The sequence below is a fragment of the Mus caroli genome, unplaced genomic scaffold (genome assembly GCF_978045245.1).
Source record: "Mus caroli unplaced genomic scaffold, Mus_caroli_1 scaffold_11, whole genome shotgun sequence".
Lineage (NCBI taxonomy): Eukaryota > Metazoa > Chordata > Mammalia > Rodentia > Muridae > Mus > Mus caroli.
In genome coordinates this window covers 106,354,217-106,376,603 of record NW_028227266.1, presented here as the reverse complement: position 1 = coordinate 106,376,603, position 22,387 = coordinate 106,354,217, and the positions used below count along the sequence as shown (strand labels likewise).

At 51.7% G+C, this 22,387-nt stretch overlaps 3 protein-coding genes across 6 annotated transcripts; all 3 read right to left on the bottom strand.

Moving 5' to 3' along the window:
- Positions 1–1,630: 1,630 nt before the first annotated feature.
- On the bottom strand, positions 1,631–4,485 carry Tusc2 (tumor suppressor 2, mitochondrial calcium regulator). The gene is made up of 3 exons (XM_021172357.3): positions 4,203–4,485; positions 3,045–3,165; positions 1,631–2,894 (listed from the first exon to the last, which is right to left on the bottom strand). The coding sequence occupies exons 1-3, from the start codon at positions 4,346–4,348 to the stop codon at positions 2,829–2,831; spliced, it is 333 nt and encodes a 110-aa protein (XP_021028016.1). The 5' UTR covers positions 4,349–4,485; the 3' UTR covers positions 1,631–2,828.
- A 974-nt stretch (positions 4,486–5,459) lies between these two features.
- Rassf1 (Ras association domain family member 1) lies at positions 5,460–17,031 on the bottom strand. Of its 3 annotated transcripts, XM_021171936.3 has the most exons (6): positions 16,534–17,031; positions 14,126–14,232; positions 10,751–10,855; positions 10,260–10,557; positions 10,025–10,140; positions 5,460–6,289 (listed from the first exon to the last, which is right to left on the bottom strand). In XM_021171936.3, the coding sequence occupies exons 1-6, from the start codon at positions 16,781–16,783 to the stop codon at positions 6,143–6,145; spliced, it is 1,023 nt and encodes a 340-aa protein (XP_021027595.1). In that variant the 5' UTR covers positions 16,784–17,031; the 3' UTR covers positions 5,460–6,142. The 3 variants fall into 3 exon arrangements, with proteins under 3 accessions (XP_021027595.1, XP_021027594.1, XP_085684120.1); XM_021171935.3 differs by lacking the exons at positions 14,126–14,232; positions 16,534–17,031 and adding an exon at positions 13,441–13,738; XM_085827994.1 differs by lacking the exons at positions 14,126–14,232; positions 16,534–17,031 and adding an exon at positions 13,287–13,372.
- Positions 17,032–17,075: 44 nt separating this feature from the next.
- Positions 17,076–21,005, bottom strand: Zmynd10 (zinc finger MYND-type containing 10). 2 transcript variants are annotated; one of them, XM_021172047.3, is made up of 12 exons: positions 20,778–21,005; positions 20,417–20,525; positions 19,552–19,668; positions 19,405–19,458; positions 19,173–19,310; positions 18,971–19,059; positions 18,774–18,874; positions 18,300–18,472; positions 17,964–18,089; positions 17,771–17,892; positions 17,533–17,658; positions 17,076–17,437 (listed from the first exon to the last, which is right to left on the bottom strand). In XM_021172047.3, exons 1-12 carry the CDS (start codon positions 20,867–20,869, stop codon positions 17,362–17,364), a joined length of 1,323 nt encoding a protein of 440 aa, XP_021027706.1. In that variant the 5' UTR covers positions 20,870–21,005; the 3' UTR covers positions 17,076–17,361. The 2 variants fall into 2 exon arrangements, with proteins under 2 accessions (XP_021027706.1, XP_021027707.1); XM_021172048.3 differs by having other exon boundaries at positions 20,682–20,857.
- Between the last annotated feature and the right edge of the window lie 1,382 nt (positions 21,006–22,387).

The window sequence follows — 22,387 nt, the reverse complement described above, 5'->3', positions numbered from 1 at the left end:
TCTCAGTAGGATCTGGTCCGCATGAGTTGTGCCAGGTGATAGGAAGGATATGGGCCTAGGAACCAAGGGCTCATCTTTCTCCAAGTTTTGCATCATTCTCAGATCCAGTAGAGTGTGAGGGGGCCCAAGTGGCTGGCTGTATTCATGGGAGTCACACAATTTGCTGGGCGGTTGAGCGAATGGTCCCCTAGAGCAGGTGCCAAAGAAACCCTCCTGCACGAGGGGAAAACGGGTGGGGTGGGGGTGGTGGGTTCTTTCAGTAGCTGAGTCAGTTTTTTTTCCATCGAGAGCGGAAGTATCCAACCTGTGACAAAGACAATGTGACAATGTGTTGATGCCTGTGGCTGTGATATGGGGTGGGGGGAGGAGAATTGGGTCCCTGTGGGAAAGGAAGCTCACAATAGGAATTCCTGGAAGACCTCTTTGGAGGTCCAGGCAAATTTGCCTGCTCTCAAATCTACCTAAACTGACAACCCCTCACCGCCCAAGGGGCTCACCTTCCCAGTGCTACGAGTCCCTCTGCCAATAGAAAGCAGGGGAGCTGGGTGTATAGCCTAGGCTGTGGTCATTACTGTGTCTGTGTCGGCGTCACAAGGGACAAGTCTAGGAAGCTCCACGGGTGGGGACTACTGGGAAAACAAAGGCCAGGCGAGACTGTCCAGGGCAGGGACACTTCCTTAGGCTGCCAGCAGGAAGGAAGTGAGCCTAGCCCAGCAGGATGGAGTGGGGAAACACTGCCCTGACTCTCCTATTGTTCATAGCTTTGGGGTTAGCTAGGCAGGTCCAGGTCAGGGAGTTTCCCGAGCAGGATGGTGGTGCTGAGATAGGATACTTACTGCCTGATAATGAGGAGCCTTGGCTCCTGGACAGGAACCTAACTCCTGGCTTATCACAGGGACGACAATTGGTCTAGAGAAATCTATGCTGAACAGGCCAATCCTCCTCAAGACTTGACCAGTTTCAGCTTTGAGCAACTTGAAGGCCAACTGCCCTGAGTTGATGAACTTCTGCTTCCTAATTGGGTTTGTTTTGTTTTGTTTTTGCTTTTTAAAAACTTCTTGAGTTTATTATGGCCAAAGGCTAGGTGAGCAGAGAACCTGCTCATGGCCGACCTTGAGAAATGTAGGCAGAACGTCCACTGGCAGCAGAGAGCTGAGGAAGTGTTGGGCCGAGCCTTACAATAGAAGCTGCAGCAGAGGCCTGCGCTCTCCCTTCTGATGGCTGCCTGGGAAGTCAGGTGAGTGTGGACTTCAGAGCCTGGAAGGAGGCCAAGGCCATGGTGGGAAGTGTCTGTTGTTCAAGTATAGCTAGGCCTTGATCTGTGGGGTTTAGGCTGTAACCTCACTCACATAATCTGGTATTGTTGGGACCAGAACCATCTCACGACTGTGTGTGGCTACACTCACACCTCAGACGAGGGCAATCTCCCTAGGATCCCACGCCCTTCTGTTTCCAAATTCCCAGACAGAATGGACAGGTGAGTGGCCCTCTGCATCTTGAGAGGGCTGGAGCCACCTGTTGGCCACGGCTGGTATTGCTACAGGCAATGTTCAGGCGAGGGTTTGCTAGCCTTACCGCATCAGCAGTCTAGAAACTGGATGTTAAAGTCTCACTGGAAGCCACTCTCATGTGCAGGGTCTACAAATAACTTTTATTGAAATTGAACAAATAACACAACAGTCTTCCTGTGCTGGGGCTCACTCGTCCCAAGCCATTTCCCACACTCTAGAAGCACAGAGCTTCCACAAGGAAGTATTTTTTTAAAGCCATCTCTGTATAGAAATCAGACTCTGCCCCAACATTATCATAGTCTAGACTATTTACAAACCTTCACATTTTAATTATGCCTTTTAGGTATTTTCCCCTCCTTTCTATCCTTACCAAGGAGCTGCAGTACTTTCTCTTAACAGACCCTGAAGGGGTAAAGATACTGTAGGAGAAGGGGGGATGGGCTCCTCATAGCTACTGGCACCAGCCCCAGTCGTTTCTTACCACTAGGTGGTGGACTGCCTCTCCCCTACAACTGGGGATTTGTGGGACTGGTGCAAAGACAAGGGAGACTATGAATACGTGGTTTGGGGCAAGCCCCTACAGGTACAGGCGTCGGTAGCCTGTCCTGACCCCAGCCTGTACCCTCTCAACTTGAGGGCAACTGGTTGAAATCAAGAGAGATCAGTCCAGCCCTGGGTGAAAGGAGAAGCCTCCCACACTGGTCCTCATTCTTACTGAACAGCCAGCAAAGTGTCCAGCTTAAGAGCGGGAGCATGTGGTAGGTAGGCAGGAAGGGTGAGGCTGGTACGTATCTCCAGTCTGTCCGATACAGGAGGAATCGAGGTAGCAAACGGCTGAAATGCTCTGACTAGGGGGGAAGGGGAGTGAGGGAAAAGGAAGTTCCCACTTGGGTAGAGCCCCTACAGCCCAGGGGCTGGAAGAAGGCAGACTCTGCTTGTAAAGTGCTGTAGCTTCTAGGAGGGCTGGGCCCTAGGCAAGCTTGGAAGAAAGCAGGTCAGGCAGGTCACCAGGAACCAGGCATTCCTGACCAGCACGTGTCTCCTGTCATGCTTCTCGCACAAGCGGCTGGGGGAGATGGGCTGGGAATTCTGTCCTTAGCCCTCACCAGCCACCAACCACTTATTTTTCAGACATCAGCCAATACCAGTTAACACTGAGGGACAACCCCTCTTACAACTGAAGGTTCTGGGCCAATGGAGTTTAGTTTATTCAAGGTTGTGGCACCAGCCTGGACTCCTGAATGGAAGCTACACCTTGATCCTGGGAGTTTCTTGCTGGGGCAGTGGGTGCTCGTGTCTGCCATGCCACACACAGGTTCATACTTCATAGAGGATCACGGGGAAATCCACGTGGATTCGGGGAGGATCCAGCTTCACGATGCCCTGCCATGGAAACAGAGGCTAGTGAAGATCAGCTCTGGGCCTCTATGCTAAGAGCCTCTCTGTTCTTCCTAGCTCTTCCCCCAGAAAGCCCCATCTGTATCTCTGCTGACATACTGATGTAGGCTTTATGATCACTGCTCGGACCCTCACCTGAGGAATCAGATTCTTATGTACCCGCCTCAGCTTGGCTCGCTTCTGCCCATTCTTGGTGACGATTGTCTCCTCATAGAATTCATGAGCCAGATCTCCATCTTCATCATAGAACATGGAGCTGTGGAGAGAAGGGGAACAGGCTGGATTAGAGCCTCATCCCTGGCCTTGGCAAGGGCCACAGACCACAGTGAAGTATGCTGAACCCCAAGAGAAGACACACAATGGTAACCTCCGTGGAAGAACTCTTTGCTTGGTGCCCAAGGGAAGCAGGCAGTGTGACAAGGCCACTGTTGCCCTGTCACACCAACAGGATGTCCTATCAGAGCACCCTCTCTAGGCAACTAAAGCTAGTTCTCATCACTGGTCTGTTTCACAAAGGTCATGATTCTAGTAGCAGGCCCTTCACCTAGGGCTTATAGAGTGGGTGGGGTAGTGGCCTGGACATACTGGTCTCACTTCTAAAGACACTGCTGGTCCAGGGCCAAAGCCCAAGATGGTGGATGTCTGAGCCCAGAAGGCTGCACTCCAAGTCATTCCCAAGTGGCTGGCACTGTCTAATCGACACTGTTGGGTCTCTCTGGTATTTACGGTCAAATTTCCATCACAGGGAATGCCAGTCCCTAGGAGCTCACTAGGTCCAGGCCATTTTGTGTGAGCACCTGGGAAAAAAGAAGGTTAGGTTAGTGTCCTAGATCTAGAAAACCCAACTGGTTGAGGGCACTTTTTTTGTTGTGGCCCCACCTTCAACACTGACGCCTTTCTCTGCTTTTCCAGACACTATTCTCGGAGGTCCAACTTCACAGTGAGGAAGGCAAGACACCTAAACAGAAGGTCATTTTCCCTTAGATTGCTTCTAAGGCTTAGAAGAACAGAAGGAACATAAATGCCTTTAATTTGCAGGCTGAGTTGGATGAAAGGGAGGTCTTAAGACTCTTAGAGGCCGTCTTAGCTGAATTAGGGAGCTGCTCCCTAAGAGACGAACCTCAGGCAATTCTCTAAAAAGACCATCTGGGCGGTCAAGAGCTGAATGCCGCTTGGTTTTCCCTTCTCCTTGCTTTGACTGGGACCCAAAATATGACAGTCGTCCCATTCAAATCTAGGGGGGCGTTTCTCATTCCCGGATGTCCTCCCAAAGGCAGATACCCATGCCCTTACCCGCGGCGCGTGAATACGAAGGGAGGCACTGCTCGGGCTCGAGACCGCACCAGAGACTGCTCGGAGCCCGCCGCCTCTGGGCCGCCGCCCCCCGCAGTGGAGGCAAAGGGCCAGAGGCCCCGAGCTTTGGAGCCGCTGGCGCCCATGTCAGCGCCGCGGGCGCATGGCGGACCCAGCGGCCGCTCCGCTCTCACAGCGCGGCGGGCGCGACCATGCCCTGCCCCAGCTTCCACTCGCAGGTGCCGCCGCCGCCTTCCGCAGGCTCTGCTGTCTCCACGGAAACCTCACTTCCGCTTCCGCGCGTCCTGCACGGTGCCTCCTCTGAGTGGCTAAAGGTCTCGTCAGTCTGTGGTGTAGAACCAATGGCCACTCTCAGAGGCTGACCACCACAGGATGCGCTGCCTCCAGGTCCCAGAAGCCTATGGGTCCCAAGGGTCAGCTGGGACAGCTCCCTTCCAGAAAGGCGGAGGTAATGTGTTGTTGTTGACTTTAAGGTCGGACCGGGTATAGTTGTCCCTATGTCCCTGACACCGCCCAAAACTCGGGCCCAGTAGCAATAGTCAATTAGGTCACCCCTCCACCCTAAGGGACCTTAGGCCTGCCTGAGGCTAGGGTGGGCTGTTTTCACAACTGTGTCTTTGCAGTTGTCACATTTGCCTGTAAAGAAACTACGGAACTTGCTAAACATCTTTGTTATCTTTCTTTTTTCTTTTGGAGACAGGGTCTCACTATGTAGCCTTAGCTGGCCTGGAACGTGCCATGTATAAATGGCTGACGCTCAAATGCCTGTCTCCCGAATGCTGGGATTAAAGGAGTGACCAACTGCACAGGGGGCCAAACTTCTTTTTAAAACTTTTTTGATCAATTTCTTAAGGAACCTAAACTAAGTGTTGTTAATTCACCAGATAACATAATCCAGGAAAATCATTATTACCAGCTTTACCCTGGTAGCATGTGAACTGTGGGACCCACGAGTAGATTTTTGGAGAAGGGGTTACTGCTATGGTTTCTCTTGAGTTGGCCTGTGAGAAAAAAGTTTCCTGTGTAGTAACTGTAGCTTATTCTTGTCTCTACCATGACCTGAGCCCTGGAGGGTTGAAAGACACCTGAATCCACAGGCATAAATTTCCTGAACATATTGGTCCCACTGCGACCTTGGAGAGGGTGCACTCTGGATGTGTCAATCTTTGTTGGCAGTCTTTCATTAGGTGTTACCCCGATCTATAGGGGCCCACATCTATAGAGTCCAAAACCAGAAAAATTCTTACATCTTTATTCAGCCAATTCTCTCAGGCACCAGGCCCTGATGATGACTGTCACACCCCCATCCCTTCCCCACAGGAGGCCACAAAACATTACATACATTCATACACTTCCATCAAAAATATCCGAGGGAGACTCTGGCTTTGGCAAACAAGAAGAGGCTCTGGTCCAGCAGCCTTTCCCTTAGAGGAGGCACCGCCTGAGCCACTGCAGTTGAACCGGCCAGCCCTCTTTGACCCCAGGGTGTTTGGAAGTCAGAAGGCACGGTAAGAGGGAACCCCGGACTCTACCTTACTGAGCAGCTACCCTTGGCTCTGATAGGGCTATCCTGAGACCCATTCATGACTCAAAACAATCTCCATAGGTAAGGTCTTACCCGTGAAAACATAACTTTGTTCTGTCTGTAGAGTCTCTAAGATTCTCACAGCTGCGACCCTGTGACTTGAGCAGCTACCCAGAGTATGACCCAGTACATACGGGCAGAGGGATGCAAAGCCCCGCCCCACCATATCCACAGGTAGACAGCCGGCTCCTTCCCTGTTCTCTGGGCTCATCCCTGTCAGCAGAGGAGGACCTCCATGCACACGCACTCCTCAGGCCCCACAGGCCCTGTCACACTCACACGGCACGCTCTTTGCACTGCCTGTTCTCCTCCTGTCACCCAGGGAGACCCAAGGTCACCCCAAAGGACAGGCGTGCAGAGCCTCCTGGATCTTCTGGCGACAACGAGAATACTTCTGCAGGATCTGGCGAAGGTGTTCCTCTTCTTCCCGCTGCAGGATGCGTAGGAAATTGTGCAGTTCAGGCATGCTGAAGGCATCCCACTGCAAAGGGCAGAGGAGAGATACACGGGCTGCAGCAATGTATAGCTAAGTTGGCAGACCCTCCTCCCAGACTGGTCCATGATGGTTCTCCCATGAGCAGGACTGCGCTCCTGACATTACCTTCCTTTTCATTTCATTATTATCTTATGTGTATGCATATTTCCACATAGAGGTCAGAAGAAGGTATCAGATCCCCCGGAATTAAGAGTTACAGATGGTTGTGAGCTGCCATCTGGGTGCTAGGCATCAAACCCATGTCCTCTGTAAGAACAACATGTACTCTTAACCACTAAGCCAATTCCTTTTGTTGTTGTTTAATGGTTTTACAATTTATTTATGTGCATTGGTATTCTGCCTGCATGTAAGACTGTGAGGGCATCAGATCCCCTAGAACTGGAATTATAGACAGTTGTGAGTTGCCATGTGGATATTGGGAACTGAACCCCAGGTATTGAACTCGGGTCGGGTCCTTCAGAAGAGCAGCCAGTACTCTTTATCGCTGACCCATCTCTCCAGCCCTGCTAAGCCAACTCTTTAAGTCCCCTATTTTTTTGTTGTTTTTTGAGTCACAGTCTTTTTACATATCAAAGGTTGGCCTTTAACTTGCTATGTAGCCCAGGTTAGTCTCAAACTTGTGATTCTCCTGCTTCTGCTTCCGGAATGCTGAGATTACAAGTATTTATCACAATGCTAGCCTTGGTGTTAGGCTCTTCACTGAATAGTCTGTGCTAGGATCCTCATGAGCAGTCTGTATAGAAAACAGACCCTACAAAACAGTCTCCTTGTAGTGAAATTTCTCTATCTGTCGTTAGGTGTATTTTCCCACATAGTCTCATATTCTCTCCCTCACTATAATGGGCTCTGATTCAAACCTAGGGTCTCATAAATGTTAGCAAATTACCTTTTACCCAGCTACATTCCCATACAGCCCTCGTACCCACCCTATTCTTTTTCTTTTTCTTTTTTCTTTTTTTTTTGCTGCCGAGCTCTGTGCATGCTGAGCATCTATTCTTACCACTGAGGCACAACTAACCCCGATGTAAAAAATCATTGTTTTTTTCTTTCTTTTTTTTTTTTTTGTTTTTTTTCGAGACAGGGTTTCTCTGTGTAGCCCTGGCTGTCCTGGAACTCACTCTGTAGACCAGGCTGGCCTCGAACTCAGAAATCCACCTGCCTCTGCCTCCCAAGTGCTGGGATTAAAGGCGTGCGCCACCACGCCCGGCCTGTCTTTTTTTCTTTCTTTCTTTCTTTCTTTCTTTCTTTCTTTCTTTCTTTCTTTCTTTCTTTCTTTCTTTCTTTCTTTCTTTCTTCATTATTGGAAATTGCACTGTGCTGTCTAGTTTTAGGCTAACTTAACACAAGTTAAAAGTTATCTGAAAATAAGGAATATTAATTAAAAAAAAATGCCTCCATAAGCTATAGCTGTAAGGCATTTTCTTAATGAGTGACTGATAGGGGAGGGCCTAGCCCATTGTGTATGGTGCCATGGGTTCTATAAAAAAGCAGTCTGAGCCGGGCGTGGTGGCGCACGCCTTTAATCCCAGCACTCGGGAGGCAGAGGCAGGCGGATTTCTGAGTTCGAGGCCAGCCTGGTCTACAGAGTGAGTTCCAGGACAGCCAAGGCTACACAGAGAAACCCTGCCTCGAAAAACCAAAAAAAAAAAAAAAAAAAAAAAAAAAAAAAGCAGTCTGAGCAAGCCAGTGAGCAGTGCCCACCATGGCTTCCACTTCAGCTCCTGCCTTCAGGTTCCTGTCCTGTTTGAGTTCCTGCCTTGACTTCCTTCAATGATGGATTATCATACGGAACTGTAATCCAAATAAATAAACCTTTTCCCCACCAACTTGGTTTTGGTCACGGTGTTTCATCAAAGCAATAGAAGACCTAACTAAGACATGAACCAAGGGCTAAGCTTGCTCAACTCTTTACCACTGAACTACAGTCCCAAGGCCTTTTACTTTGAGACAGGGTCTAATTAAGTTAACGTAGACTGCCCTTTAAGTCACTCTGTAGCCCAGGAAGGCTTTGAACTAGTGATCCTCCCACTTTACTATTCCAAGTAGTTGAGAGTATAGGCCACTGTCCCTAGGCTTTGCTGGGAAGAGTGGTTTGTTTGTTTGTGAGATAGGATCTTGCTATATAGCCCAGTATAGTCTTGAACTTGAGGCAATCCTGCTTTAGCTTCCCAAGTAGATGAGATTATAGGCCCGTGCCATCTGTTCTAGCTTGTAGACTGTCTTTTTTTTTTTTTTTTTTTGGTTTTTTCGAGACAGGGTTTCTCTGTATAGTCCTGGCTGTCCTGGAACTCACTTTGTAGACCAGGCTGGCCTCGAACTCAGAAATCCGCCTGCCTCTGCCTCCCGAGTGCTGGGATTAAAGGCGTGCGCCACCACGCCCGGCTGCTTGTAGACTGTCTTAATGCTTCCAAGAGGCCTTTATGTTTTTTAGGTTATACCTGCAAAGCTTTTTTCTTTTTCTTTTTGTTTTAAGGTTTGTTTTAGGGGCTCGAAAGATAGTTCAGTCTCAGTCTCAGTGGTTAAGAGCATTGGTTGCTCTTGTAGAGGACCAGAGTTCAATTCCTAGCACCAACATGGTGGGTTCCATCATCTGTAACTCTGTTCTAGGGGAGCCAACACCTTCTTACTTCTGTGGGCACGTGTACACATATGTACACATATATACATGCAGGCAAAACATTCATACACAAAGTCTTTTAAAAAGATCTGTTTTATGTGTATAAGTGTGTTGCTTGCAGGCAGGTATGCACATTGTGTGTATGGTCTGCAATTATGGGCAACTGTAAGCTTTTAAATGTGTCTAAGAACCAAATCCAGGTCCTCTGCATGAATAATACGTGTTTTTAACCACTGAGCCATCTTTTCTATTGTCCTAGTTGTGTGTGTGTGTGCTTGTGTGCATGTGTGCTTGTGTGCGTGTGTGCTTGCGCACGCGCGTGGGGTCACAGGCACATAACTCCAGGCACCCTCTGATGCCAGCAGAGGAAGACAAATCCTTTGGCACTGGAGTTGCAGGTAAGTGGGAGCCACTTGATATGGGTGCTTCAAACAGAATGTGGATCCTCAGGAAATGCAGTGAGCACTCTGCACTGTGGAGCCATCTCTGAGCCCACATATATGGAGCTCTGAACTGGTCTTGGCTCACTATGAGTTAGTCAAGTTCTCATTTTCAACACCAGGAAACAACAAAGCCCGAAGACAATTCTTCCTAGCTTGTGTGTTTTTTGTTTTTTGTTTTGTTTGTTTATTTTGGTAGCCCAGACTGACCTCAAACTCATAACAATCCTCCAGTTTCAGCCTCCCCAGTACAGTGATTATCACATGAACCACTAGATTCAGCTTCTTCCTATAGTTTCTTGGGATAGGCTCTAGACCTTGGCTTAAGAGTCCTGGAAGCTGCTTGGCGGTGGTGGCACACGCCTTTAATCCTAGCACTTGGGAGGCAGAGGCAGGCGGATTTCTGAGTTCAAGGCCAGCCTGGTCTACAGAGTGAGCTCCAGGACAGCCAGGGCTACACAGAGAAACCCTGTCTTGAAAAACAAAACAAAACATAACAAAAAAAGAGTTCTGGAAGCCTAAACTTCCATTCGAGGACCTGCGTATTCTTGGACAGGCTGTGCGGGGCTTGTCCTCTAGCCTGGTTTCTCCTGAAATCCTCACCATAGCTACACCCCACTAGCTTTGTTAGTGATAAGAAAGTAAGAAGGACTGTGGACTCACGTTCACCTCTCCCGAGTCATTCTCCTTCAGGACAAAGCTCAGGGCTTTTTCACTGGGCCCTGCAAGAAGCCGCAGCTTCAAGGGCTGCTCGTCATCCGACAGCTTCCGGAGGTATACTGGAGGTTGGGCGGGGGAAAATAAACAATTAGAGACAGACTCAGATGCCTCAGCCCCTTAATACACAGGTATGTGATCTATAACCCTTACACAGGGAGTGCTGAGACTGGAAACCTACCTTGGCCATGCCGTTCAGTTCGCTCAAAGAGTGCAAACTTGCGAGGATCATCTACGACCATGAATTTTCGAAGCAGGGCCTCAATGACCTCACGTGCCCGCGTTCGTGATAGAACATGCAGATGCTTAATAGCATCCTTAGGCAAGTAAAAAGAGGTGCGGCGCTTCACGGCTGTGCTCCGCCCCGTACCTCTCCGGGCGTCCTGTAAGGAAGGTGGTTTCTTGCTGGAAGGCACTGAAACAGGACGCACTAGTTTCAGCTGAACCTTGATGAAGCCTGTGTAGGAGCCATCCTTATTCTGAAAAGAAAGAAAGAAAAAGGAGAACCACACCATGTCAGGAAGTTCTACTGGAGATGGAAGAGTTAGGTTGAGTCCTCCAGGGGCCGGGTAAAGCCAGGTCTGCATAGATAGCTGCTTGGGTACAGCTGAGAATACTTTGCTCCGACTCTCTGGGCTTCTGTTCTCCCACACTCCTGAACAGCCAACTTACCAGGCTCATGAAGAGGTTGCTGTTGATCTGGCCATTGTAGTCCTTGATTTTCTGCTCAGTCTCAGCTTGAGAAAGATCGGGTGTCTCCCGCTCTACAGCCTCATCCTGAAAGACAGGCCAGCATAGATACAGGGCCCTTGAAAAGGCTAAGGCTCTTTGGTGGGTGGGGTGGGGATGGGGGACGCCTTCTGGCTTGGAACTTGATTTTGGTCCTGTCACCAAACCCATACATCCTGAAGCCATCATTGCTCCTGGTTTTACATGCCATAGATGGAGAGCAAGGACAGGTAGAATCGTTTGGCTTTCTAATATCTGGGGCCACCTCAGCACTGGTTGTGGCCCCTAACGACATCACAGAAACAGACAAATGAAGGCACATGTCCAGGGGCCAGGAAACCATGAAGGACTGTAAGGGAAAAATCTTGTTTAAAGTATAAACACTTTGGGGGATAAAATGTAGCTCAGTGATAGAGTAATTTCCCAGAATGTACAAGGCCCTTCGATTTCCACCCCCATCACATACAAAATTAAAACCACATCTCAATCACATCTCCATAGCAGAGCTGAACCCAGAACACTAGTTTGGTCAGTTTGTTCTGGAGAAGAAAGCCCACTCTCCCACTATGCAGCAGCACAGAACATGACCCACGATAGTGTAGGCAGCATGGGAGCTGGTGCACATCAGCAGTCTAACTACAGTAGACAGGGGAGGAAAGGTGATCTCCATAATGTAAGATGCCTTAGTGGTTTCTTGGGACCGGCCATACCACATCTTATATAGTGAAGTAACACTGGGACATACCATTTACCCCCTGACTCAAGCTACACAGAAGGCAGCTTCAATCCAGGCTCTCATCTACCAGAGGTGTACAGGCCAACTTCCCAGCAGAGCCTGTCCTACCAGCAGCAAGCAGGGAGGCTTCTGCTCTTTCCCCTCGATGTCGGAAGACTTAGCCCAGAGACAGGTTCTTCAGGGACTGCGGTAGGGTGGATTCACCCTGCTGCTCAGGGCAGCCAGGACTCATTTGACCTCACTGCCTGAGTCTTACTTCCTGGTTTGGTTTTGTTTTTTAAGATTTATTTACTTATTTTATATATGTGTGAATACACTGTAGCTGTTTTCTGATGCATCAGAAGAGGGCACTGGATCCCATTACAGATGGTTGTGAGCCACCATGTGGTTGCTGGGAATTGAACTCAGGACCTCTGGTAGAGCAGTCAGTCCTCAACCGTCAGTGTGAGTCTTACTTCCTGTTGGTTTCAGAAAGGCCCTAGTTGGAATGCAATTGGAACAAACACAGCTGGGATCACCGCTAGGCAGTGCCTGGTCCCAGGAGAATTCTAGGAGGGTCTGGGCTGGGGATTGAACCTGCAGCTTCACAAGTGCTCAGTTACTGAGCCCCAGCCCCAGCCCCCAGGCTTTTACTCTGTTTGCTCTTTAGGACTTCTTAGCTTCCTTTTCCTTTTTTCTTTTTTCTTTCTTTTTTGGTTCCTTAATGGTTGGAAGTCAGGCCATCCATCACACATGTAGCGCTAAGCACTCTACAACTGAGTCATCCATAAACTTCAGCTGCTTTTAAACAATTCTTCTCTTTATATGCCTTTCAACTGGCCATATCTTATATTTCCCCCCCACCTCTCCATAATAGAAGATGACTCAGGTTGAGTTGATTGTCTTGGAGACAATTCCAAGGCCACCCTCCCACCCCCACATTGAGTCTAAAGTCTGGACTAAGGTTTTGGAGGTGTCAAGAAGCAGTCTACCTGTAAGGAATTTATATCAAATCTCACCTACAGCATTACAGACAATTCCACTTTCTTGGCTCAAATAAGGAGTTCTAGTTCAGTGCTGCTAAGTTTTCTAACCTCAGTCTCCGTCTCACTTTCCTGATTCGCCGGCCTGTATGCTGTTCCGAGGGATTGCCGCTCCAGAACAAGTTATCCGAGCTTGGTGGCCACAACTATGATATTCCCAGAAAAGTGGGATAATTTGGGCACATCTAGACTTTTTAAAGAGGTTCAGCTGCCCTGGCACCACACTTTTTTTTTTTTTTTTACAGTCTTCCTGCTCCCTATGGGTAAAATGCTTCCGAAGTAAGGCACTCTTCCTGAATTCCCCAAATCCCTCTGCACAGTCCCACCCTGGAGAGGAGAAAGATCAGGTCCAGCAGCTGGTGTCAAAGAGTTGGTCGAGCAACGGCTGGGGACCTAGCTGGCTGATCCAAGACCGCCTATGGCACGGCCAGAGTCCCCTCCCAAACCAACTTCTCACTTCCCGGTGGACTCCTCCTCCACTTCCTCATTTCCCCCAGGGAGGGAGTGGGAGCGCCCAAACGCGAAATCAAGACGCCGGTTTGGATTGCGAGGCTGGCTTTAGTCATGGGTGAATAACGCCCGCCTGTGGTCCACCCTTCAAGCTTCAGAGCTGCTTCCCCCTGGCTCAACCGGTCTGTGACTGCAAGGGCAGGGTAGCCTGGGTCCTCAGTACCATCGCGCTGGAACTGGGCTTCTACCCGGGACAGAGAACCCTACGTACGTTTCCTCGTTTTTGTCAGGACCCTCCGAGTGGCTCGCGATGGAGAGGCGGGGAGGCTGCCCATCACCTAACTCTCCAGGCCGCAACTTACCGGGGAGGGGCGGGGTTCCAGCGACCGCCCCTCACCCGCCGGCGGCACCCCCGGGCTCCCCACCTGGTCCCGGCGCGGCCTGCGGACCAGCGAGGTACGCGCCGTGAAGTACTGCTCGAGCTCCGAGTCCGAGTCCTCCTGGCTGCAGTAGCCACTGCTGGTCGTGCTGCTCCAGGTCATTTCGAAGGAAGGTGTTTCAGCCTCGCCCATTGCCTTTACCGCCCGATCCCTAGTCCACTGCGCAGAGAGCCTCTAACCACCGCCTCGGGCGCGTGCGTGCGTGCGTGCGTGCGTGTGAGCGTGTCGGGACGCGCTTGCGCCGAGGCCAGCGCCGCGAGGCAACCGTTAGGACTGAAACGTAGACAGCCCGACTTTAGCTCTGGTGTCGAGGGGGGGGCGGGGGAGACGTCGAGGGGCGGGGTCACGACGCTACAGCTCGACGGATGACCTCATCGCAGAGGCATCTCCACTCGGCTCCGCCCCTCAGGTCCCGCCTCCCAGCGGGCCGGGGCGTGTGCGCATGTGCACCGCCGCTGCCCTTAGGGCTGGAAGCGGGGAGTGAGAAGTGCGCGTGCACCCAGCCAGGGCGCGCCTTCGCCTGACAAACCCGCCAGCGAAACTAGCGTCTCTGATGCCGGGAAGTAGAGCACTGGGGTGTTCATTATGCATGACGTAGGGATTAACCCCGCACACCTCCGCCGAGTCCCGGCTTCCCTCCCGGCCCGCCCTCCCCCGACCCCGCGCTCACCACGTTCGTGTCCCGCTCTAGTGCAGAGTCCCAGCCCAGGTCTCGGGGCCCGCAGCAGTCCAAGCAGACGAGCGCGCGACAACGGTAGTGGCAGGTGAACTTGCAGTCTGCAGAAAGGGCTGGCCGTGAGGCGGGGGAGCTCGGCGAAGTGACCCACTGACTGAGGGAGCCTCTGCCGACAGGTTTTGGGGCTCGACTGGCCTTTTCTCCAGCCGGTTACCGCCCACTGCTACACCGATCCCAGAGGCTTCGGTTAGGCACCTCTGGACACTTGCTGGGAGGCCTCAGGCGGTTAAGGATCCAAGCATGCTTAACACTTGTGCCGAGCTATTACTTAGCTTTGCCATTAACTTGAAAACAAAGGCATTTAATTTACGACTTCCTGTATTTGTCCTCTGCCCTTGTTGTTGGGTTTCAGACGAACTGCAGAGGTGCCTATGTAACTCATCAAAGCAGACCTGGCCTCCAGATTCCCCAGCATCCCTCAGCCCACACTTCTTGCAGGATATAGCTGGCATACCAGGACTGTGCTTCCCTTCCCCCAAAGGCTCTTGTCCATATAATCCAGACATTTTGTCCTCGTTCCCCTCCTCTGTCTCTGTTTTTCTCTCTGTCTCTGCATTTCTTTCTCCTTGCGTGCACATCCTCCCTCATACCCTGTCTGCATGGCGACTTCCCTAGCCTCCTTCCTTGGGATCGGTGAACCTGCTGCCCCCAATAAACCTCCTTTCATACTCTCAATTCTGCTTGAATTGGCTTACTTCTTCGACTGAAAAAAACCTATTAGTCTCCACTTGTTTACACAAGTCTATTTTGGTTTTTGAGAAAGAATCTCATAGAGTTCAGGTTAGCCCCAAATGGTAACCTTGAACTTGGTGATCCTCCTGCCTCCACAGCTCCAGTGTTAGGATTATTGGCACGAGCTACAATGTCCAGTGGACATGTCTAACGTTTTGACTTCTGTACCCATTACCTGGATTGTTAAATCCTTCAGTTCCTGCTTGCTCCCCCGACTCCCAGGGGCAGCACCCACTGGCCAGGCTTCCTTCTCACTCTTCTGCGGCTCTTGCCAGCAGCCCCTCCTTAGTTCTATAAAGGCCCAGGTCTCATAGTTGATGTCCAGGTTTCTCACCTGGGTACTGTCCCAGCTCTGTCTACACTCACCTGATCCAGATCCCAGGCAGCACTAATCGGCCTCTTCAGACCAAATCCTATGTACAGTGCCTTCACTTTAATGTCTAATGATTTTTGATGAATATGGCCAAAATGTCATTTTTTTTCCTACTTCACTCCACCCCAGGGTTCCTATCTCAACAAGTTATCACTGTAAGCCCAGTCTGAAGCAAAACCCTCCATTTGCCTTTGGTTTCTTCCTTATCTCCCAAACTGTCTTGCTTCCTAGACAAGAACCCCACAGCAGCTTTCTTTCTCCTTGTGAATGCTGAGATGCCGCAGCTCTTGCTCTCGTGTGGCATTCTGTCACAAACTGCTACACTAGCTGAGTTTGTGACATACTCACGTAGTGAATGAGATGATCTGGAGGCACACACAGGCCTATAGTGCCATCCTTAAGTTCCTATATGGCCCAGAGCACCGATTCTCAACTCAAAACTATACATCAGAACTTGGGAGGCAGGGGCAGGTGGGTCGCTTGTCCCAGCCTGGTCTGCATAGAGAGTTCTAGGCAAGCCAGGGCTGCAGAGTGAAACCCTGTCTTAAAACACAACAAAACAACCAAAAAAAAAAAAAAAACAAAACAAAAACAGAAAAACCAGGATGTCTAAGGTCCACTTTCAACAATGGAGTCAACAAGTCTGAGAGGAGAAGTAGGCGCGAGGAGGCTGGAAGGTATAAATTGCCTGCGTGGTTCTGTTTGCTGGTAATTCCTAGGTCAGAAGGACCACTCATTGTGTGTGTGACTGGACTCCATGTTTTAGCCTCTGCATCCTTGACTCAAAACAACCTTGACTGAAGTTTCAATAGAATTCCTACTTACAAGGAGCCTAACCAAGGTTCTAACTTTTTCTGGCCCCCTATTATACGTGGGAGACGTCACCCAGGAATCTAGAGGGGGAACACAGTGAGCCAATCGTTGGGAAGAGGCGGGCCTCGGAATGTAGGCTCAGAGCTCAGCAGGCACAAAGGCTTTTCAAGAAAGGGCACAAGCACTTTAAAGACAAACTTGAAGCATCTTCTTATTCACAGACAACTAACTCTTGCCAACTGTGCACGGACAGAGTGTGACAAGTGATAAACCATTTTTTCAAGCACTCTCCCTGATGGGGCAGGCCAGGAGATCTGGTCTGCAGGATCATCACTACTGAGCAGCCCTCCGCTGCCGCTTGACCCGCAACTATGGTGCTGCCTCCCGTTCCGTAGTCGCTGGCTGTGTGGGGCCGCTTACTCACGCGCGCACTGTAGGCCCTTGCGCACGACGCCCCAGATGAAGTCTCCACAGAGGTCGCACCACGTGTGCGTGGTGGGCCCTGCAGGCTGGAAACGGTGGCCACGACCCGGGACGTGCTGCTGTGACGGATTGCGTGTTGTACCCGGGGCGATGCGCAGAGCGTTGGCACGCTCCAGCCGGGTACGGCCTGGACCGATGCGCCCGGACGGTGCCAGCTCGCGTAGTTCAATGAGTTCTGGCTCCGCCGACATGGCCCGGTCAGGCCGGTGCTGTAGCGGACTAGCAGCTAGTGAGTACCGAGCGGGCGAGGCCGCAGGGCGGGCCGCGACTTCGGCACCGCCCCCAGGATCCAGGCAGGGCGGCGGGAAAGAGCCGAGGAGGACGCGCTGGAAACCAAGGCGAGCGGACCGTGTGGACTTGTGGGCGGGGCACGGCACAGGGGTGGGCCCTTTCAAAGAGCCCCTTCCCAATCTTTCGGTCCAGTCTTCGCCCGGTCGTCCCTTCTCTCCCGCCCCCAAGGATGACTGTACAACGCCACACTGATGCGTTTCATGAGTCTGCTTTATTGTGCGAAAGGAAGAGGGTCTCCACATCCGGCCCTTGCTTACACCCCCAACCCTGTCTGCCAGTTTGCTGATGCTGTGGCCTGGTCCTCTGCGTATTCGCTGGGTGGGGCAGGAAGTGAAGAGCCTTCGCTTGACTGTGGTGGTTTGCAGCTCTACTTGACTCAGCTGTGCTCACCAGGGAAATTGAGGTCTGACAGGGGCCAGCCACGAGTCCCTGAAGCTCAGAGTCACATTCTGGGTGCGCTCTTCTGCAGCTACGGCCTTCACTTGGCTCTGTCACCTTGGGCTGCTAGAACACATGTCTTTCCGTGCTTCTCCCAGTGCTTGACTTGACACTCCCTGCAGCGGGGTGGGTTGCATGACAATGACAGGGCTTGTGGGAGAACCCAGGGTTGGAGCTTAGGAGGGGAACTAAGGTCCCAGGATCGCCTCACCTGCAGCAATACCACACATTCTGGCATCTGGAGCAGCGCTTGGAGGCCTCTGCGTTGCAGTAGCCGCAGCGGGGCTTCTCCGGAGCTACTGCCTCTAGGACATCCAGCCTGTAGGTTTCAGCCCACCTGGGGGAGGAGTCGAGAATGGACAGACCTGGCAGGTAGGCGCACAGAAGCACTCGGTGACCTTCCCTCCTTGGTCCTATGCACGTGACTTCAGCCACTCTGTGGACTTTACCTCTGTGCTTGTTGACGAAGATCCTTCTCCGAGAGGCTGAATACGTGCTGAAGCTGGTGCTTGGCAATAGCCTGCCATTTCCCTTTGTTCTCTCGCTCCAGCCGATCCCAGATTTCTGGGATCTAAAAAAGTGTAATGGAGACAGGGAAGAAGGAGCCGGAAAAGTGGGCCACTCAACGTTCTCGGGCCTTACCTGTTCTAACACTAGGTCCTTCTTAGGGGGCTGGGTTTCAGCCAGGGCCAGGTGGGCCAGGAAACCCTTCAGATCGGCAAGATTGGGCAACTGGTCGAGTAGTGTGTCTGTGAGGAAGGCCTGAAGCTGCAAGAGATCCAGGGAAGGCCATTGAGAAACTGTTCCTAGCCAGAGGGCCAAGAGACAGGAAGTCCTGAAGTTGGGCTGAGAGTCCTTGGAGGGTTTGCATCTTACCAGCTCCCCTGTCGCTGCCTGAAGCCCAAGTTGTGGAAAGGGGACAGGGACAGGCAGGGATGCCCTGGGGGTGGGGCTGGGTGGGGTCATTGAGTTCTCCACCTTAAGCAGCTGTCCCTTGGCAAAGCTTGTAAGGCAGTAACGGGCTCGGGCCTCAGGGCTGAGCAGTAGATTGTACAGGGCGATCCATACTTGCCCATCCAGTTTATTCAGTTTTTGCTGCTCTGAGGGGGCCACCGTCTGCCATTGGCCACTCTCAAAATGCTGCAGCTTTCCTGGGGGAGGAGAAGGAGCCCACCGGAAGCCGGTGGGTGTTGTGTTATCTTTGTGTGTATAGTCTGGAGGACTGTCCACTGCCCGGCAAGGTTAGAAAGCCTGGGCCACTAGACGTCAGAACAAAGTGGAGTCTTCAATAAATGGTTCACAGGACTTGTCTGCCTCAGAGACAAACTCTAGTCCCGTCTCGGGTGAGGTATCCCAGAATCCTCAATGTGTATGTTGTACCCTTCGCACTGATCCTGAAGGATGTTCTGGAAGCAGCCCGTTACATCTTAGGCAAATGGGGGCGAGCCGTACCTCCTACCCGCCGGCTCCAGGGACTGTGTTCCAGCAGTTCCACCAAGAGGCAGGGCAAGTTGTGAGTCCTGAGCATGCGGTTCAGTGTGCTCAGGGAAAGGCTAGAGGTAGGGTAGAAGGGCGGTCAGCAGAGGCCATGGGCCAGGGCGCACAGCCCCTTGTTGTGTGCTCGCCCCCAGCCCTGGAGGGTGGCCCACCTATCCACGCAGTCTGTGATGTAGCGAAGCACGGAGAGGGCTTTCAGGGAGATCTCAAATTCCATCATCTCCGCCTGCTTCTGCAGCTCCTGATGGTGCGGGAGAGGGGGGTAGGGGCACAGGCACACAGCATTCACCCTGCCTGGGGAGGCCGGAGAGAATCACATCGAGATTTTGCTAAGTCCAGGAAACCTTAGCTTACTTGCATAGGGGTACTGTCCTGGAACCGTTCTTCTTCAGACAGGTCACCGCCGCCTTTCCGGGCCACTAGCAGTATCAGCTTGCGGTGGCAATAGTCTACTAGGTCCAAGACCTTGTCATCTGCTGACTCACACACCTCCTGGGGGCGTTCAGGGAGGGGATTATTTCTGGGCTTCGATGCCCTCCCCGGCCGACATAGCCACCAGGCTCCGGCCTGCAGAGTAGTGTCTCACCTTGTGGAAGAATACTGTCTCTAGGAGATTGATGATGGAGGCCTCATGGTGTACCTGTCCAAGAGGATGGGGCTGGGCTGAGAGGGGGAGACAGGGGCTGCCTGTTAGCTATATTTCGCGGCTTAGGACTCTGAGGGCCCAGCTCACCACCATGTATATGGGGAAGGTATTCTGGGGCTTGAAGTCCTCCAGCCGGCACAGCACAGGGAAAACCTTCTGTTTCCACATCTCCACCGCAATCAGCTCCTCCACCAGCGTTGGGATCTGCGGAGGACAGGGGAGAAGCAGGGGTTCAGTGGACCTGCCTTGGCCCTTCAGCTCTCCTGTCCCAGCTTTAGCCTGCCTTAGTTCCCACTGCCTTTACTGCCATTGCCCTCTTGCACCTTACCCCACCCTCCATCCAGGGATACCCCACTTTAGGGTAGCTCTGCTCTTCCTGTCCTTATTCTGGTCTTTGTCACCTGGCCTTATTCTTACTTCAGCCCTTTACTGAGCCCTGTTCCTAGACCAACCCCTGCTACCCAGCTCTGCCTTTCTCTTGCAGGAGAACTAGGGCCGTCCTTGGCCCAGCCTCCAGCCAGGCATCTTTCCCGGCTTCTACTTTCTCCCAGTGTGTCAGAACGGCTACCTTCCCCATTTGGAAAGCCTCACTTCCTCCTTAGGGAAGATCTCTTTGGCCTTACAGTCAATTCAGGCTCATGTCAGCACTTGAGCGTTCCCCCTGGAGCCTAGGATCCATGGCTCCATCCACTCTCGCATCCACTGAGGGTACAATAGGAAATATAGCCAGCCAGGTACAGCGAGGCATGCCTGCAGTCCTGGCATTTGGGAGGCAGACACAGTTAGGCTAATGGCCGTCTGGGCTACAGATCAACACCTTATCTCAAAATAAAACAAACATATTTTTCTTTCCCACTTAGGTGTAGCAGGCCTGAAGGAAGAACAGGTGCTGCCTAGTGTCCCCAAGAGGTACAATAGGAAGGCAGGAATCCTGCCTGGGATCTGGACGTACCTTCCCGTGGGTGACTAGCAGTTCCTGGATGGGCTCAGCCTGGCTGACAGTTGCATCAAGGATGGCTTGCATGTTCAGCTTCTCCAGGCTCTCATGCTGCTTATTCCACCTGCCCCCGAAGGGATGTGTGTACATTGGGTGACCAGATGTGCAACGGGAGTGAGGGTGGGGTTGGATCCTACTGAAGCCTACTATGATCCTGTTCTGGGGCTAGAGGGGCATCAGGGGCCATACGCTTCTATCTCAGAGAGCTTCGCCTACCCACCTGGAGGCCCCTCCACACTGGCAACCCCTTCTCCAATGTCAGTTCCAAGCTCCTCCACTAAATGACCAGTGACTCCACCTGTGGCGGCTTCCTCACCCTTCAGAGCCCATCTCCCGAAGCTGGAAGCTGCGCAGGCCCCGCACCAGCACCTCAGCCTCCCCAGGCAGTAGCAGTTCCAGGTCACCCATGCCAGGGGCTAAGATTCCTTTGGTTTCAGGAAGCAACCCGAATAGGGAAAACTGAAACACTTAGGACGACAGAGTCCAAGGGCAGGACCAAAGTCTTGGGACAGGACAGTTGCTAAGCCGTTGAAGCTCGTGAGTCGTCGTCGCCATGGAAACGAGGGAGCTTGGCGCCTGCGTAGTTTTGTCTCGATACCGCTCTTGCCACGCCCACCTCACCGCCAATAAGCAGCCCCAGATGCCAGACCCATTCGCCACACCTCCCCAGGGCTGGCACAGCTGTGAGTGTGCAACTCCTGCAGCTGCACTGTCTTAGCCCCTCAATAGGGTAGCTACCGCGGTCTCAGCAGCTGAGTCTTTCAGTTTTTCGTTTTAATGACATAGGCTGGCGTGGAACTTCCTATTTATACCGAGCTTGCCTTCAAGTCAAAGGACTCCACTGGCCTCTGCTCTGTCTCTCTAGTGCTGAAATTAAGGCATGCGTTACCAGGCTCAGGTCCGCAGCCAGGAGTCCTAAAGATGTGCACCTAACATACCTCCCTCCAGGATGGCGCTGGCTCCCAAAATACCAGACCACAGCGGCTTACCAGGAAGAACCTACCTCCCGCCCTCCTCTACCCTCGTGCTTCATTTTTTGTCACATTCTTTTTTTTAAAACTGTTTGTGTTGAGTCATCTCCCCAGAACCCCATTCTCTCTTTGAGACGGGTTCTCATTATATAGCCAAGACCAAATAGCGGAGCTCGCTATAGAGCCAGGGCTGGTTTAAGCTTTCCTTCTTCTTGGTCGGCTTCCCCAGTGTTGGGGATTGAGGCGTGTACCACTGTGCTTGTTTTCCACGTCCCAACCTCATGGGCTTTCCCTGAGTTCCTCCTACAGGCTTTTTGAGACAGGGTCTGACTATGTCAGCCAGGCTGGCTTTAACTCTGTATAGTCCAAACTGTCTTTGAACTAATTCACTTGTGTCAGCCTCCTTAGTGTTAGCATCACAAGCATGAGCCTCCACGTTTGGCCCTTGCCTTATTTCTTCTGGAATAGTCTTACTCCTTCAAGGCTCAGTCACCCAGATCTTCCTTGGCCATCTAATACAGAGCAATTTTTGCTCCTGTCCCAATATATTATATCCATCTTACCTGACTCTAGTTCTTTCGGTTTACAGGCCAGAGCAGTGCTCATAGCTGAGTACTTGCCTGTCTAGCATGCACAAAGCCTTGGCTTCAGTCCCCAGGACTGCATCCGTGGGGTGTGGGAACATAAACCTATAATCCTAACACTCAGGAGACCAAGGCTGGAGAATCAGAAGTTCAAATCAGGAAGTTCCAGGCCAGTCTGTGCTACAGAACAGCCTGTCTTAGCTCCACCTCGTACTGACCACCAAAAAATAAAAATAAAGAAAGAAACAAACAAAAAATTAAAAATCTAAGTGTGGCCAGGTGTTCCAGCGCCCACCGTTAATCCCAGCACTCAGAGGCAAAGGCAGTCAGCTTTCTGAGTAGGCCAGCCTGGGCTACGTAGTGAATCCCAG

Excerpts from the sequence above, each read along its gene's own strand:
- Tusc2 (XM_021172357.3), bottom strand. The coding sequence starts at position 4,348 with ATGGGCGCCAGCGGCTCCAAAGCTCGGGGCCTCTGGCCCTTTGCCTCC. Across the intron at positions 3,166-4,202 it reads TTCGTATTCACGCGCCGCGG|CTCCATGTTCTATGATGAAG; the intron begins GTAAGGGCATGG and ends TTCTCTCCACAG. Across the intron at positions 2,895-3,044 it reads ATAAGAATCTGATTCCTCAG|GGCATCGTGAAGCTGGATCC; the intron begins GTGAGGGTCCGA and ends TTTCCATGGCAG.
- Rassf1 (XM_021171936.3), bottom strand. The coding sequence starts at position 16,783 with ATGTCGGCGGAGCCAGAACTCATTGAACTACGCGAGCTGGCACCGTCC. Across the intron at positions 10,856-14,125 it reads TAGAGCGGGACACGAACGTG|GATGAGGCTGTAGAGCGGGA; the intron begins GTGAGCGCGGGG and ends CCTGTCTTTCAG. Across the intron at positions 6,290-10,024 it reads ATGACTCGGGAGAGGTGAAC|TGGGATGCCTTCAGCATGCC; the intron begins GTGAGTCCACAG and ends TGCCCTTTGCAG.
- Zmynd10 (XM_021172047.3), bottom strand. The coding sequence starts at position 20,869 with ATGGGTGACCTGGAACTGCTACTGCCTGGGGAGGCTGAGGTGCTGGTG. Across the intron at positions 18,875-18,970 it reads ATCACAGACTGCGTGGATAG|CCTTTCCCTGAGCACACTGA; the intron begins GTGGGCCACCCT and ends CCCTACCTCTAG. Across the intron at positions 18,090-18,299 it reads CCAAGGGACAGCTGCTTAAG|CTTCAGGCCTTCCTCACAGA; the intron begins GTGGAGAACTCA and ends GATCTCTTGCAG.